Genomic DNA, 16,782 nt, shown 5'->3' on the forward strand with positions numbered 1-16,782 from the left:
CCACACATGGTGGCTTAAGTTGGAAGCAGTGGAATAGACTGTAAATGCACACACAGCTCTAGGAAAAATACTGATTTTGCTGGGGTAGAAAACCCTAATCAGTGCTTGGAGTTTTCCTCTCTGTGTTCACCTGCTAACAGTGTTGTGGCTGAATTCATCCTGGTTATCACAGCAGTTAACACCTTCATAACTTCTTCCCAATTTCCTCCTGAAAACCTGAACTCCACAGTACCCAAAACTAGTGAGTGGTAGCAGGATTGCTGCTGCATGCAAAGAGCTCTAAGAGAGAACAGATATTATAGTCAACTTTATACAGGATTATCAGGATTATCTCCTAAAACAGATCAAAATAAGGCAGACCTTCTGAACAATGGAAATCTCTATCTCTAACTAGCAGTGTAGTCAATTTATTTAAACAAACATCTATTTTTACATAGCAGATTAATCTCAGATTACTGAAGTAAAAGCCTTAATATTTAAGCTTCTGTAAACATCTGAATTCTAGAACGTTTATAGAGTTGTTACCATTTACTTCAAATACCTTTCTGCTTATGATTTATTCTGTGACTAATCAAATACATACCTTTATCTTCTTCCTGTCACTGCAATATGCTGAAGGCAGGTGCTGATCTGAGCAGGCTGCAGGTCCCTGGGGCTGGGGCAGGACGTGCCTGGGCACAGCTGGGCTGGAGCTGCAGTCCCCCAGCACCGTGACCACTGCCCGCCAGGCAGCTGCCCTGAAATGCCTCACAAATGTCAGCCCTACAGCCCGAGTCCCAGAGACCAAATTAATTCCAAGCATGCTATGAAGCCTGTCCTTTCCAATTCACCTGGATACCTGCCTCTGCCTTTGAATGACTGCCTGCAGTGAACTGGACACGACTGAATTACAGCTTGAGAAATAATCATCCTGCTCAACATTCTTCACCGTGTAGAAGGTCTAAATCAGAGAAAAATCACATCTGAACATCAGGACTCTCACCCAGATAACAGACAAGACAGGGTGAAACATATTTATGTGTCTGAATTTTGTTATCTATGTGTTATTACCTAACTTTGCCTCCCAACAGTCATTAGAGCTTTCATAGAGGAGCACCTGAAGTCAGACATGTGCCTCTCCCTGACAGGAGCCACTTTGAACAAATGTGTGTTGCAGTTTTATTCTAAAACTCTCCAAATAGAACTATTTGTCCATGAAACACTTTGTTAGAATTATTTGCTCACCTCTAAAGATTCATTCAATGAAGATATTTTGTCTCAGATTCTTCCAGGATGCTTTTGCAGATTAATTGCTGGGACTTGTGTGTTTCTGCTGTGGTCATTATCATTATTTTAAACTAGCAAAACCTTATTGAAATTTTTGTAAAAGTTGAACTCTCCAGAGCATTTCTGTGAACTCGTCTTACCAGACTTCCCATCGGCAATACCTCTTCTGAATACTGGGCTTTGTCTACAGCCAGTATTTTCTGCCCACTCTCTTTACATCTGACAAACTCCTGTCTGCTGAAAATTATTAGTTACCACTCTGTAATGCACAACTTCTAATCCACACCTACCAAATGCTGCTGAGGTTGGATTTTGGTGTTCCTTATTAGAATCTGTACAAAGGGATGACCTGTCAGAAGTTAACCAGTTCAGATCTTGGGATAAGGGGGGTGAGAAATGATTGTTTTTAATCTCATTTCCCTGAGAATACAGAGAAAAAAACATCATAGTCTGCACATGAAGGATGTGGAATCAAGAAAAATTTGCCTTTTAGTTCCCATCTTCTTTCTTTTGCTTGTGGCAGCATCTCCCCAGGTCTTCTGATGCCACAATCTCTTTGGAGAATGGGGAGAGGCTCCCGTTCCTGCATATTGTTGGTCCTCTGGGGCTGTGCAACTCCCTCTCCTCTGAGATAAATTGCTTTAGATCTGTGGACTGCAGGAAAATTACCCAAGAGAAAATTCAGCACGGCCAGGAGCTGGCTCCAACCTTGCCAGCCAGAAGTCAAGAAGCAGAGAGAGGAATCACTCCCATCCATCAGTTTCTCAGGTCACTGCCTGGAGTGGTCCCTGTTTCCAAGCTCTGAACACAACCCTTCACAGCCGGCTGCCAGCATCTGCCTGATACACCCTCTGGCTGGCTCCTTTCATTTGGGGGGATAAGCATCAGTTTTCTGGATGGATTTTTCTTCAGTCTGAGTCCTTCCTACCACATCCATAAAATGTTAATGTGTCAACATGCCATAGCCAAAATTCCACAGTGTCACCCCCCAGTCCAGCACTTACTCCTTACTTACCCACCCATCAGCTGTGCAGCTTTCTAACTCCCACGAGCACCGAGGAAACACCAGCAGGTAATTGATCCTGCTTGAACCAAATAGTCATTCCAACTCTAATTTAGGAGCCGTAGTCTCTAACAGTCCTTCTGAAACAGTGAGTAACAGGTTGATTCACCAGCAGAATGGAGAGGTACATTGTTAATGAAGGGGTTGTCTGCAAACCAAAAATACATATCCTTTCACATTCCCTTCTCCATTCCACAAAAGCCAGATGTGATGGGAGGGGTGTGGAGGTGACCCCCTCTCAGTCAGACTGCTGCAGGCTGCCGAGATGCTCTGCTGGCAGCTCCATCCAGGCTGCTTTCTCCCAGTGCCAGGAATGCTGAGAGGAATGGGAACAGAACAGGGAATCTGGCCCAAAGTTTCTTTTTGTTTCATACAAAGAAAAGTAATATAAATGATTAAGTCAGAGCATCTAATTCATCTGTACAGCATGAGGTCAGGTGTTTCACTTGATAAACGAAGACATCAACTTATTAGCCTCGTTTTTGGCAGAATTATTAAGAGCATGTTTACATTCAAGCTCATTAAGACAGACATCTAAAACCAGAAGCATTCAAAATTAATGGATGCTTCTTGAAACTGTTGGCTTCAATGAGTTGTGTTCCATTCTTTTATTAAGTGGATAGGTTTTTGTGGTTTAGGCAGAGAGCAGATGAAGACAGTTCCTTAAAAAATAAAAATACAGTCTTGATCTGTAAAGGAAAATTAATTGAATACTTAGAAGCCTTTCTGTGCATCAGCCCACATATAGTGTGCTTAATACAAGATATTTGTACCCAATAAGATTTTCCATGTTGTATGTGTTTTATATTTACCATAAATTCTTGTTCTACTTGAACTTGTCTTTTCCTTGCACTCTGATCTTTTATGCCCTAGAATTAAATGGAAAGATGGGATTTCTGTACATTTCCTGATTACACTGGTTTAACAAAGGTCATGATTTTGGCTTTAACAGCTAGCCAGATTCACACTGTCAACATCTTTTCTCTTGCTGTCTCACTCACCCATGATTCAAAGACATGGTATATTGACATGCTATGGACTCAACCCCTGAACTGCCAGCTGCAGTAACTCACATCCATTTGGAGTATTCCCTTATGTTCTCACAGCTTCAGTGGTATTTATAAAGGTATTTAATATAGAAAGTCTTATAAATAATTTAAAGCTCAACCACTCTGAATACCATGTACCTATATATATATACTATATATATGTAGAGAAATATAGATCTGTATAAAATAAAATGTATTGCATGTTAAACAGCTTTTAAAACAGTTGGTCCTGGAAAAGGCCCACAGGTGAGCACAAGAAGGTTACCCCTGTACCTGGGTAATCATTGTGGTGAGGCCAGGAAACAGAGGCCATCGTGCTGCAGAGGATGCTGCAGGTCCTGCTGACTCAGCTCCCTCCCTCACTTCTGCAGGAGCAGATTCCTCTCTGCCATGGTGGCTCATTTCCGAGCTGCCTAACAGCCAAATCAGGAAAACTAATGCAACCACATTCAATCAAAAAATTTTCTAGTACCTTTAGCTTCAACTCTTCACCAGGGGGATGCAAAACATGATTTTTTAAGAGCAACTTTTTTTTCTTCCAATAGTTTATGACATATTTATTATTAAAAAAAAAAATGATAGTAGAATAAATCAGTGCATCCTGAGCAAATAAAACTCACACACCTCTAGTTAATCAGGCTTTATTTGCTTACTATCTGTGATGTTACAGTAATTATACTAATTCTCCAGTCATTCATTGAATCTCTCTAAAAGAACTGGATAGATGTGACTTAAATTTCTAATTATTTAGATTTTTCTATCTTTGAACTGGTGGAGAGTCTAACATGATGTGATCCTGGCAATGCAAATAATGTAAAGGAAAGGAGAAAGAGTCAGCTTTTTTACAAAGTTAAGCAAACTCTCCAGTTTTACACATGGAAAACGTAGTTTTCTTTATAATATTGCACGTATATCTCCTCACCCTTTACATTTGGAGATTGTTGAGATATTTATATTGCATCTCACAAAGAAACATTTGCAGAACTGAGGCCTAAACATTTAAGAGTTCACTGCAGATCTTGTCTGATCTGTTGGTTTCTTACATGGATTTCTTTCCATATGAGGTACTGAGAGTTCTTTGAGGTCAAACACATGGCAGTTTGCTACATGGGAGATGTTACTAATTTCTGTGAGCCCAGTGGAAAATATAAGGTATTGCTTAACTCAGTGGTGTTCTCTCCTGGACTTAATGTTGGTTTTTAGTAATATTTTTTGTAGCGTTCTTTTTTCAGTCTTTGTTAATAGTATTTTGGATTCAATTCCCCAGTAATTTTACTGCTTTCAGAATGTGAGGAATCAGGATGTTGATAAACAGTTGTTAGAATTATTTTGTAGACCCAAATATGGTGTGTATTGAGTTTTGCCAATGTGTTCATCTCTTTCAAAAGATGATTATATTACTTTTTACCCAGAAGAGGGATAAACGTTAACTTATAATCTATAAAATATTATTTTATAATAATACAAGGTATTACAATATGGTGATTTAATATACTTTATACAGATTCTGGTGTAAGTTAAACATAAACACATCACTCAAAGGGAGTAACCACAGTGTGTAGGTAGAGACACTTCAGAGGCAAACAATACTCACCTCCAGACTGTCAGGCACTTCTGGGACACCTTGGAGTTAAAGTTTCTCATGGTAATGTCGAATTTTGGCTGCTTCTCTTTATTTAGCATACTTCTGCAAAGCAGGGTGTTTTTTATAATTCCCAAGACTGAGCTGAGTTGGCTTTTACTCTGCTCTCTGCCTCCAGGTGATCCATCTCATTCAAGCTCTTCCCAATAAATTTACCAGATCCCTTTCATATGCAGGGGTTGCGCTGAGCAGTGGAGGATCAGCAGCTCCCATCTGCTGCAGGATGAGCTGCCAAATGGCAACCTCACATGCTGATGGACCTGACAGATTTTTACATGTTGTCTTCTCATGCCATCTTATACTCCTGCCTGTTAGGCAGCCAGCAACATGTCTTTTATTAAAACAGACTACATACCATAAATTTCAGATAAATTTTACAGTTTGGAATAATCTGATTTTCTGACTGATGTACTAGATGTACTAGATGTACTAGAACGTGAGATTTCGTTGCATTATTATGAATATATGTTGCCTTCTCTTTCCATATGTTCTTGCATAAGTGTCTCATCCTGCTAGATCATTCAACAAAGAATATAAGATAGAAAACGAAAGTAGAAACTGAAGACAGTGAAAAATGCATTTGGTGCATAAAGTGAGAGCTGTGCCTGGCCAGAATGCAGAAACATGTTTTCTATCTTAATCAGTTTCATGGAAAGTAAAATGAAGCTTTTTGGTGGAAATGTCGCTTGTCCAGAGTAAGGATGAATAAACCAAAAAGATAGCACAGTCTGACAGTTTTAACCCAGAAATTCCTCATATGAGACCAATCAGTTCTTTCTCAAACACTGTGTTAGACTTCTGCATATCACCTGGATCCTGGAATAACTTCAAGGCAGTGCAGATGGGAAATAGGAGAGTCATCGTGTATATTGAAAACAATCCAGCCCTTTGAACTTGCAGGTTTTGTGACCTTTTGAAGACTTCTTACGGGAACACAAATACGCTGTCAGTTTGGTTTGGGCCTGATCAGGACTGGAATTTGTGGGTTGGGGAGAAGGAAGAAAAAATGCAATTACACCTCTTGATTTGATGTTAAACCAGTGACATTTTAGAGACAATGAGGCTGGTAGTTGCCAGCCTGTTGTTATGAGCTACCCTGAGACAGAAGCTCCACAGTGAAGGTCACTGTGCTAGAAGCAGAGATGTGAACATTTTATGTCTCTCTCTTCTTGCTTTTTCAGGTTTCTTTACATTCAATATTCACTTCTGCCCCTCGCCTATTTTGTAAAGATATACAGTAATACAGTTTGCAGAAGCCACTCAGCAAGCCACCAGCACTTTCAGGTTCCTGGGGACATACCCTGAGCCCCAGAGCCTGCTGGAGCCCTGCCTGTGAGCTGAGAGTGGCAGCACTGCCAGATCCACCACAGGAGGGGAGGGCCAGGACTGCCCTCCATGTCCACAGCAGTCGTGTGCAAAAACATTTACTTGCTGTCACTAGAAGCAAAACTGGCCCCCTGTGACTATGAAAATATGTCAGCCTAATGAGAAAAATGAGAAGAAAAAGCCCTGACAAAAATCTAAGCACAGAGTGTTGAACAGGACTTGTTTCTGCCAGAGGATTTAGGGCACAGATGAACGTTGCTTAAATGTGGTAGGAATACCACGTCACATCAAGTAGGTTACTGTGCTTTTGCACCAACTCAAAGTATATCCCATCATATATGCTTTGTGTATGTAAAATTGGATTTTTTGCAGCTCGCTCCTTTCCAAAGATGACCTGCTCTGTTTTAATTTCTGAATAGATTAACTCCAAACAGAGGGGTATGAATTAAAGGCTCCTCAAGTATCCATTAGAAAGTATTTTGGCTATTCAAATAATGGAGCTGCTAGTGATTTAAAAAAATTCCAGGGAGAAATGTTCTTAAATGTCATCAGCTACACGGTGCTGGAATCACTTCAGGGATTTCATGAGTTGCTATAAAACATGGTCCAGCAACATCAAAAGAGGTCTGCCCCTACCAGTCCTGTGAGTCTCAGTGTCTGCCTAAAGTGCCAGACACTCATCCACTGCTAATTATCCACCTCCTCCTGAGGTCAGTGGTGCTCCTGCATCTGCTATCAAAGGAGGATTTGGGCTGTCAGTGGAGTATAAGAATGGGATCAGAGATGACAAAGATGACTGTCCCTTCAGGAGAAATTCTCCTGGTTTTGTCCAATGGTCCCTTCAGACTCCTTCTGGCTTCCCTGGAAAGGTGCTTAGGAGCCAGGAAGGGAACTTCAGAGCTTCTCCCTGCCACCATCTCCTCGGGAAGGGTTGAGGGATGAAGTCACATGGATTACGTGAGGAAGTGTCCTGTTACCAGAACAGTGTTTTGGCTTATCCTACAGCAGAGAGAATCTTCTCTACTACAATCAGATTCGGAAGGGGAAAGCTATGGGAATGCCGTAGGATTTCTCCATGAAAACAACCAACTTCATTTTGCACAAGTCTAAAATATTGTTGCCTATCTGCTATCTGACTGACAGCTGCAGCAAAAAAATACGGTCATCAGCAAAACACAGCCTTTGCTTTAAGCACCTGAATAGTTTCCCTGATTTCACTGAGAATTGCTGGTGTGGATGATGCTGCAGGATCAGCAACTGCAAAGGGAGATTTCTACCTGTGATACTCCTGCCATTCATCCCCTGTTAGGGGTATGAGTGCAGCCAGGTGAGAGCTTCTGCACTGCCAAAGCCCCTTTTGTTGGCAGGATTGAATCAATAAATGACTTCAAATGTTGTTATGATCCTAAGAGCAAGATGATTTGCACAGAGTACTTGCTAGTGAGTGTAGAGCACAATAGTCCCCCATTATAGTTTTAGTAGAACAGGAGAACATAAAAAGAGTCTTGAATTACTCTAACTTAAGATTGTGAAAAACACGCTTGAGTTCCTAATTCCTTACTTTAATTGAATACAAAGATATGAGCACTTCAGTGTTCAGCTGCTACATATAAAATCAAATTTGGAGGGTAGTAAATACTGAAGGCTTAGTGTTATAAATTAAGAGACCCGTTCAAGATAGTACTGTCTTCAATTCAGCAACACTATTGCTAGAATAACAACCTTAGATTTATTAAAATAGAACTAAGTTTAGATGCATATGCCTTGCCTTTCATTTTATTACTTATTTTTATCTCTAAGAAACAAAATTCAACATACAAAGAGTATTTTTACTTTCCCAGCTGTTATAAATTTTCACAATGTTGCAATTTCCAAAGAAATTTTTAAACATCAATTTTAATAAAAACTGGAGTAAAAGTGTTTAAAACATGATTTTCCACTACTAATTTTACATAAAAATTGCTTCTGTTTTGATTCTCTTTATCTAATAGGAGTTTTCTAAACAATCCTAGTGCAGAGGTCAACACAGTCATGGAATTGCCTCACTAGCAGAGGACCCACCTAACCCATTCTTGGGATTTGACTGAAAGCCTTGTGCTGCTGAGTGGAGTGGCTGCTGGATTTACTTCCTCAGGTATGTCTGTCCTAATGGCCTTTCCCTGCCTTCATGTGGCCTGGTAGGTGAAGAACTACAGGGGGACTCTGCGGTGCTACATGGCTTGAGGCCACGTGAAAAGAAGGAATGATTCTTACTGCATGGAGCACACTGAGCTTTTGGGTGCAAAAGCAAAGTGTGATTATTAGACTATTTCATTTTAATGGTGTTTACTAGTTTTTACAAGAAAAGTTTTTATGATTGGCAGGGACTGACTCCACCTGCCTGGGGGACTGGCCTCTGCCTGGGGGCAAGATTTAGGCTCCCAGTAACCAACATGGAGAAAGGCAAGGAAGGTTGTCATAGACCTGCCAGGGTGCTGTCACAGGATTCAGGTCATGGTATGATCAGTAGGAATGGCTGAAAAATGCTTTGAAGAAAAAAGTCTACAGCAGGAAATATTGATTTGATGCAGTTTCAGTATTCTTCAGGATTGTGTGAGTTTTACTGAAACTTCCTGATGGAAACCTTGCAGGAGGGTTTTCCTAGCAGGAAGCCAGCAGCCAGCAGTGCCCAACTGCTTAAGCCTCCAGCAGTGTGTCTGATCAGACAGGGAGTCAGTTAGCTGGGGAGATAAGAGACTAGCACCCTTTTAAAAACTGGTCTGATTTAGTTATTCAGAAAGTGAATGTTTCTAAATAATTTGTTCCATAGAAATCTTCATGTATCCAGCTAACACATTCAGCATTTTTTTTTATGCTACAGAATGAAGCCATTAAAAAGATAAAGTAAATTTTCTGCAGCACACTTCCCGGGCCATCCCAGTGATTAAATGAAGTTGTGGCTGAGCAAAATGGTAACTTCTAATGGAATTCCAGGGCAGGGAAAGGGCAAATATTTTAGAAAGGCACTTCAAATTTACTAAAATACAGCTCCCTTGCATTACTTACTGCAAAAATCAAGCTCTGTTTGTGTTTGCTACTCACTGTAAATGACTTTACTGATGACTTTTGAGCAGTGCTATTTTTTAATTTGGGACATTTTGCCTGAGAAACAGCTGATCCACGGAAACATTTTCTTTTTATGATAACTGTTTTCCAAGTCGATAGCTGTGGTGTTTTGGTGTTTTTTTTTTTTCCTTAATGTGTTTTAACAAGTAATAAACCCAGCGAGCGTGGAAGCCCTGACAGCAACCGAGCCATCAGCTGAGGACCCCCAGACGTGGATGGGGATGCCGCAGACAGCAGCATCCCGCTTATTGCTCTGCGTTCAGGTGCCTCGCAGGTACTTGTGGAGGGGGCCGGGGAGCTCCAGCGAAGCGGGCGGGACGGCGAGTCCCGGTGAGCCCGAGCGGGACCGCGGGCGGTGCGGGGGCTGCGGGGCGGTGCCTGCCGCGGTGGGCGGTGCGGGGCGCGGCCGCGGGGCGGGGGCCGGGCCCGCGGGGCAGCTGCGGCCGGGGCGGCCGCACATCGCCCGTGCGGGGAGAGGCGGGCCCGGGGCTGCCGCCGCCCCCGCCGCGCAGGGGCTGAGCCTGAGCCCGCGCCGCGACGGGCGCTGCCCGGGCGGAGGGAGCGGAGCTTCGTCCGTGTCTCCCCGCGGGATCCCCGAGCGCGGGCCGGGCACGGGGATGGGGCTCGGAGGGGCGCCCGGCGCCGCCTCCTCGCTTGCGGGCTGCGGGAGCCCCCACGCAGCGCAGGGCAGTTGAATCCCGCCCGCGGCGGAGCGAAGGACCGGGACGCGATTTATTTGCTGCATTCCCAGGGACGTCGCTTCCACCTGCGAGCGAGTTTGAGCGGTCGGCTGTGGATTTTATGGTTGCTTCTCCGCAAACCAAGGGTTAGCCGGGTGGCTTTGGCTTTTTGGGAAGGAGCCCTGCCCCGGCCCGCTGTGTGCGATGGATTGAGGCGTGCCCGGCTGCGCCCCCAGCCCGGCCGCCGCCCGCAGCCCACATCGATGCGATGGAAAGTCGGGGGTTGTTCTGCACCCTCTGTTACCTGATGTTCAACGCGCCTCTGCTGTTCATTGTCACCGGTGAGTAGGGAACTTTCGCCTCTCCCCGCGGCGATCCGCCGCTCCGGGCACCACTTGCTGGCGGGAGGCTGCGGGGCCGTCGGGGCTGAGCTGCGGCCGCGCCGCTCCCGCCGGCGGGTGCTGAGGGGCCCGTCGTCCCCGGCTCGTTCCCAGCGGCAGTGCTGGGAGCTGGGGGCAGGGAGCTGCCCGGGCGGGCTCTGGCAGAACAAGGTGGCACTGTTGGGTCGCAGCTGCCGGCAGCGCGGAGCGGAACGGAGCGGGGCGCGGCGGGCTCGCAGCCCGGGACAGTCCCCGCGCCCGTCTGCGGGAGGGGGCACTGGGACACCGGTAGCTCTGAAAGCCGAGGGCTTTCTTGGGAGGACGAGGGGGTTTAAGATGCTCTTCAAAGTTTCCCGTTGGAACTGCGGCTGCAGGGTGGCGGGGACCAGCTTGGCCCTGCCCTGCCCCGGGTGTGCGCAGTGCTGGACGCTCCGTTTGCTCTGCGGTCGCTGGGCTACATGAAACCCGTGTCTCGGTGAGCGCGTAGCCCTTGAGCTGAAACAGCTCACGTTACGCTGAAGAGGACTGATCTTGTCTTTTAATGTCTCCGTTAACCAGCCCTTGTAACTCTATCTTCCCCTCCCAGCTACCTTTACTGAAGTTCCCAAAGATGTGACTGTTAGGGAGGGAGATGATATTGAGATGCCTTGTGCTTTCCGAGCCAGCGGATCCACCTCTTACTCCTTGGAAATCCAGTGGTGGTACCTTAAGGAACCAGCCAGAGAACTTGCACACGAATTAGCCATCAGTGTCCCTGGCAGCAGGAGCAAGGTAATACATTGCTATGGAGATATATCTCTTCATTGATTGCAACGTGCTTAGAGGTGATCAAAATAAACTCAGCAGCCCCAGAGAGGAGACTGCTTCCTCTACCCAGTGCCAGCAACTGGTAGGAAGCACTGGTGTGCCCAGGCCCTCCGTGGGATGCAGGACTACAGGGTATGCACCATGGGGGACTTTCATCTCAAGAAAAAAAAAAACAGTGCTTAAAGGATTGTAAATAGAAGGTGATAAACGTCCCACCACAAAATCATCAGTGAGGTCCCAAGAAAGCCAGTGAAAATAGCTTTAGTATGAAGTGTGGACAAGCAAAAACCTTGTGCTTCTGTAGACTGAGCTAGGAATCATTGTAAAAGGTGGGAGAGCCTCTGCTCTCTGATAGTGCAGAGAAAGCCATGAGGGATACACCTCTCTCTGTTGGTATGTTAAGCTGATAGCAGTCTGCATATACAAAGGTACAATTCCTTGTTGTACTTGTACAATATCTGTCTATATCTGGAGCTCAGGAAGACGTTTTCAGTCGGATGTAGTAATTAAAATGCATGAAGCAGAGTTAAATCTTGCATCTCCTTTCCCCTCCCCCTAGCAAGTCACTTGGCATGAGGGCAGGCTTTAGTCTAAATTTTTCAGCTGCATTTCCCCAGCATAAGCCAGTTCATTCTATAGCCTCCCCTCAGTGCAAGACACCTTCCTGGTGCCAAACGGGGCTGTACAGGGAGTGGGGTAAAGCAGGACTTGCAGAATGTGTTGCCTACTGTGCAGGGCACGTCATCCTCTCCAGCCTCCGTCCCCTGTGCCAGCAGGGTGGCCCGCGGCAGCCTCTGTGCCTGTGCCAGCTCCCCTCTCTGTGGCACGCTTGTTTTCCTGCAGAGCTCAAATAGAGATGCAAAGCATATAGACACTGAGCTAATGCGATGCCGCCTAGCTGGGGAAAGTGTAAGTCACTTGTCAGACTGGGAAATGAATTGCTTGGATTTAAATGTCTTCTTTAACCTTATATAAAAACTGTGAATTGCTTTTGCAACAAATGATGACAGAGCGTGCCTGGAGAACGATGACCGTCTCCCCGAGAGGTGCATCGGTGAGGTCTGAGGCATCACTTAGGTTTACAGTAGTTGGCTGGAGACAAAAAAATAGCCAAATACAAAACCTGCTAGTGGTACCTCTTCCCAGGGTGTCTCTGGACCGAAGCTCTGCCCTGAGCAATGCGGGATCCAGCTTGCCCAAGCACTTCACTGCGGTGCTGCTGGTAAAGCGTCTTCCCCGGTGTTTGTCAGCAGCTGTGAGCAGCACAGCATGCAACAAGCGTTTCTTTGGCTGCTGTTCGCACCCTGGGTGAAGGCAGCACTTCTGTGGGCACCACGGGAGCTGTACCAAAACAATCTCTCCAGCTGAGCACTGTTTTGCTGCCCTACCCATAATCTGGGGAACTCCCCCAGGCCACACACTGGCTGTGTGATTGGCAAGTGGAGAAAGTTGTATCTGTCCATGTCCTGTCCTTGCACTGGGGTGGGAATATGAGCATCTTGTTGAGGTACTGGCAGCACTGAGTCTAATCTCCCTTTTTTCTGTTCTTTTAGGTAACAAATAAGGATGCAACCAAAATCAGTGTAAGTGCAGCTTGAGATGGGTGTGCACCCCTCCTCCCATGCACGTGGGATTTACTGCATGCCCCCCTCCTTTCCTGACACACGAATGCAGCTGGTCTCACTGGCAGCCCTGCTCCTGCAGCACGGCAGGACTGTGGCACGTTTCCCCTCCTCAGTATGTCACGGCTCGATCAACGCGATACCATCTGTTGCTGGTTTTGCAGTCACGTCTCATTCCTTGCAAATCCAGAGGAAGTGATGCTTACCTTACAGCTCTTCCTTAGCCACGTTTGGAAAAGACTGTGGGCCAGATTAGGAGAAAATGTCGCAAAGCGACCCCCTTCTCTGCCTGTCCTGCAGGAAATACGCCCCTTTATTTGATGCGGGCCCGGGGTGCCGCTGCCCCTCTCCGTGGTGCTGAGCCGCTCCGGCGGAGCCGGACTCAGGTCACCTACTCGGCCCCGGCGGGGTGTCACCGAGCCCAGCCAGACTTGTCCCTCTGCAGCAGGCGCGGGGCGACCCTCGAGGGGCTGCGCGTTCCCCACGGGGCGGTTCGTGCGGGCTGGAGGCTGCCCGGCACCGGGCACTGCGCGGGGGGCGAGGGGAGCCCCGCGGGGGCGTTGGGGGGGGGGGGGGGGAGGTGTGCGGCCTTGGGACCGCGAGGTGGGGCTTTAACAGCTCGGTGTCCGGTGATTTGGGGGGAATTCGCCCGGTGGCTAGGGCCAGGGCAGGGTCGCTGCCCGGGGCTGAAGCGCTGCCGGCGGTGCGCTCTCTCTTGCAGACGGTCCGCGTCCAGGGCAACGACATCTCGCACCGGCTGCGGCTCTCGGGCGTGCGGCGGCAGGACGAGGGCGTGTACCAGTGCCGCGTGTCGGACTACAGCGACGACGAGACGCAGGAGCACAAGGCTCAGGCGCTGCTGCGCGTCCTGTCCCGCTTCGCGCCGCCCGACGTGCAGGCGGCCGAGGCGGTGTCGCACATCCAGAGCGGGGCTGCCCCGCGCCGCCACGGCCCCGCCACCCGTCCCACGCCGCCGCCCGGCCCCGGCAAGCGCCCGCCGCCGCCCTCGCCACCGGCCCCGGCACAGGGGGACATCGCCGCCAGCGCCACCGCCGTCACTGTCACCGCCTCGACGGCCGCCGCTGCCGCCTCCTCGGCCTCGCCGCCGCCCGGGCAGACAGCCATCCTCCGCCAGCAGCACGGGTCAGGTAGGGCGCGGGGGCGGGAGGGGGACCCCCACTCGCGGGTCAGCCACCGTGACCCCTCCTTTGCTATGGGTGGGGCTGTCGCTGCGATGCTAAAGCTAAATAATCGCACCCAAATCTGTAGGCAAGTGCGCTCTAAGTTGTCTCAAAAGCCGGGGCTGGTGCGTTGGCCCAGCCCAGGCGAGGGCTGGGGAGGTGGGTCTGAGTGCAAGGCAGGGACCTGCATCCTTTCCTAGGTGCTATGGGAGGCCCAGCCTCCAGAACCACCTTGCAGCTTTTAGGATGAGGTTTTAGGAGGCCCCGCTTTCAGAACCCCCTTTCAGCTTCTAGGATGAGGCTTTTGAAACAGTAGTTGCAGCCACAGGTGAGCACAATGCCGTGGATGTTCTGCAGAGAATTTAGATCAGCAAGTGGTTGTCCCCAACAGCTGCAGGGCCCATGCAGAGTGGGGTGCGGGTTCGGAAGGGAAATGTCAATTGCTGTGTAATAAGGTCCACATCTGAATTAATGGCAGGATAAGAATTGGAGATACAGCACTGTATAATGGTTTTCAAATGTAAACATCATTCTAATACTGATTGTCTATCAGTTAATACTGTATTAAGTTATTAATGCCACATTACCAAATTACAGTTTGACAGAGAAGGCCGTTATAAACCTTTAACTAATGACAGGAAAGTCTAGGACAAAGAACATAATCTTAAATCTGCATTGCAAAAGTGTTTCAAGCTTCAAAGGTGTGCTGCTGCTCTGGCTGGGCTTCAGCTCCTCTCTCAGCCACTGTCACTTAGCTAATGTTGAACAAATGTTCCTGCCAAGTTGTCTGTGCAAGAAGGAAAACAATTTTATGCCACTGACTGTGCAGGGAAGGCCCTGAGCTCCCCTCTCTGCTGAGTCTCTTCTGACGCAGATTCGTAATCTTCATGCAGAGATGTTCACACTTCTTCCTGATGCCTCTTCACACTCTCGGGGCAAACAGTTGCAGGTTTTGGCTCACAGTAATGGAAATAATTTGTATATGGGTCACCATGACCTGCTGGTGCTTTACAGGTGCTGTGTTTTATCTGGTTACTACCTTTCGTTTTTTTCTGAATAATTAGGTTTTTTTCTCATGTAGAAATACATATGAAAGTTGGGTTTTACTCCTTGTCATTCCCAAGACTAAGCTGGCTGTTCACTGATGTCTGGTGGAAGATAAGGTGATAACTACAGGTGCTTGCAGGCATTTTAAAAAGTTCAGTTTGCTTTTCCTGAATTCAGGGACCACAAGAAGTTGAAGTCAACACTAATGCTCATGACGTGTTGTTTGCCTGTTGTTTTCATGTTTCCTCTCCACTCAATGACTGTGAGAATTCTTGCAGTGTTTTCCATGCTGACAGTAGAAGTTGGGTTTGGGACTCACAGCCCTATGCATCCTGCCTACTGAACCCAGAGCTTAAGTGGTGCATGCAAACTGAAAACAGGGCAGTGGAAGCGCAGTGGGCTCAGTTCCATGTCAACAGATGGATGTGAGCGTGTGCCGCCAAGACAGCATGTCACATATGTCTGTTAGGGCAAGACCTCCTGCCCAGATCATCTAAACTGCTGTCTGTCCCAATTTTGTACATGTCTGTGGTTTGGGGATGTGGCACTACTGCATCATTTCTAGGCTGGATTAAATTCTGAAAATAAACTGTGGCCAGCAATGGAGGTAATGGAATGATTTGAATTAGTGAAAAGGGTAGTAGAACACAGAAAAATATTTAGTGGGGATCTCCAGATGGAGACTGATGCTGAGGGCTACAAAATTGGCTAAACCAAAATTTCGTGCTGTGAGCTCTCTCCTGGGCATGCTGGTGTCTGTGAACAGTGCCACTCTGTGGCAGCTCCTGTGCCAGAGAAGCTGAAGTCAGTGCAGAGAGCACAAGATCACTGCTCCTAGTACTGACTTAATAAGGTGTAAACCAGCACCTGCTTTTTTCTCTGTAAGAGGGAGGCAACTAATTTTGTATTTTGGTATGGTCCTCTGTAGAAATAATGGCTTTTTACTCTGCTTGAATCGAAGACCTCCCTGAATAACAGGCTTCTACTTGGTTTGTTGTAATTTCCGTACCTGTGGCAGTTTGGAGCTGCCTGTAATTACTTATGAATAGTACATCAGCCACAGCATGGCTTTTAGGTTCGAAGCTGAGGGATTTGGCCCTCAAAATTCCTAATTCAGGTGCCTTCTAGACCAGAACCATCTGAGTCTTGTAACTACGAGAGATCTCTTCAGTTGCTTTTGTGAAGCAGATTGCTGCCATCTCAGTCCCCATCACTCATGTGTCTTAGAAGGACTGTCTGTGCCAGGGTCCTGGTTTGAAGCAGAGAGAGACAGCTTGATGTAGAGGCAAGAAATCTTCCCTAGACGTGAAGTGTTGCATAAAGACATGTGGATAAAATACTAACTTAGCAGTCAGTGTGATGAGGACTTGCAGGGACGTCACCTGCTTTTGTGAGGAAATGGAAGACTCAGGTCTCCAGTGCCGCCAACTCAGGTTGGATAAGCACTAAACTATCTTCAAAATGTCTTAAAAGAAAATGACATTTTGACCTTCAGAGTTTCCCATTTGTATCTTAAAGTGGTGTTCTTTAGAGCTATTTTAGGTACAGTAATTATTGTTCACTGTAAAGAATGCAGTTGCTTTATAGAAAATGCCTTTTTTTCCTCTTTTTTTT

The 16,782-nt window shown here is 46.9% G+C and overlaps 1 protein-coding gene across 2 annotated transcripts in view; it reads left to right on the top strand.

The window, feature by feature from the left end:
• The window catches only part of VSTM2B (V-set and transmembrane domain containing 2B), a 118,070-nt gene that overhangs the window by 86,823 nt on the left and 14,465 nt on the right, over positions 1–16,782 (top strand). Inside the window, exons 2-6 of one of the 2 annotated variants that reach the window (XM_064671207.1) lie at positions 8,338–9,725; positions 10,203–10,472; positions 11,098–11,282; positions 12,872–12,901; positions 13,662–14,088. In XM_064671207.1, coding sequence (XP_064527277.1) covers positions 10,400–10,472; positions 11,098–11,282; positions 12,872–12,901; positions 13,662–14,088 — 715 coding nt within the window. In that variant the 5' untranslated portion in view covers positions 8,338–9,725; positions 10,203–10,399. Of the gene's footprint in view, positions 1–8,337; positions 9,726–9,936; positions 10,473–11,097; positions 11,283–12,871; positions 12,902–13,661; positions 14,089–16,782 lie in introns of those variants that run through there. The other variant, XM_064671206.1, reaches the window with a different exon arrangement.

The sequence above is a fragment of the Pseudopipra pipra genome, chromosome 14 (assembly GCF_036250125.1).
Source record: "Pseudopipra pipra isolate bDixPip1 chromosome 14, bDixPip1.hap1, whole genome shotgun sequence".
NCBI lineage: Eukaryota > Metazoa > Chordata > Aves > Passeriformes > Pipridae > Pseudopipra > Pseudopipra pipra.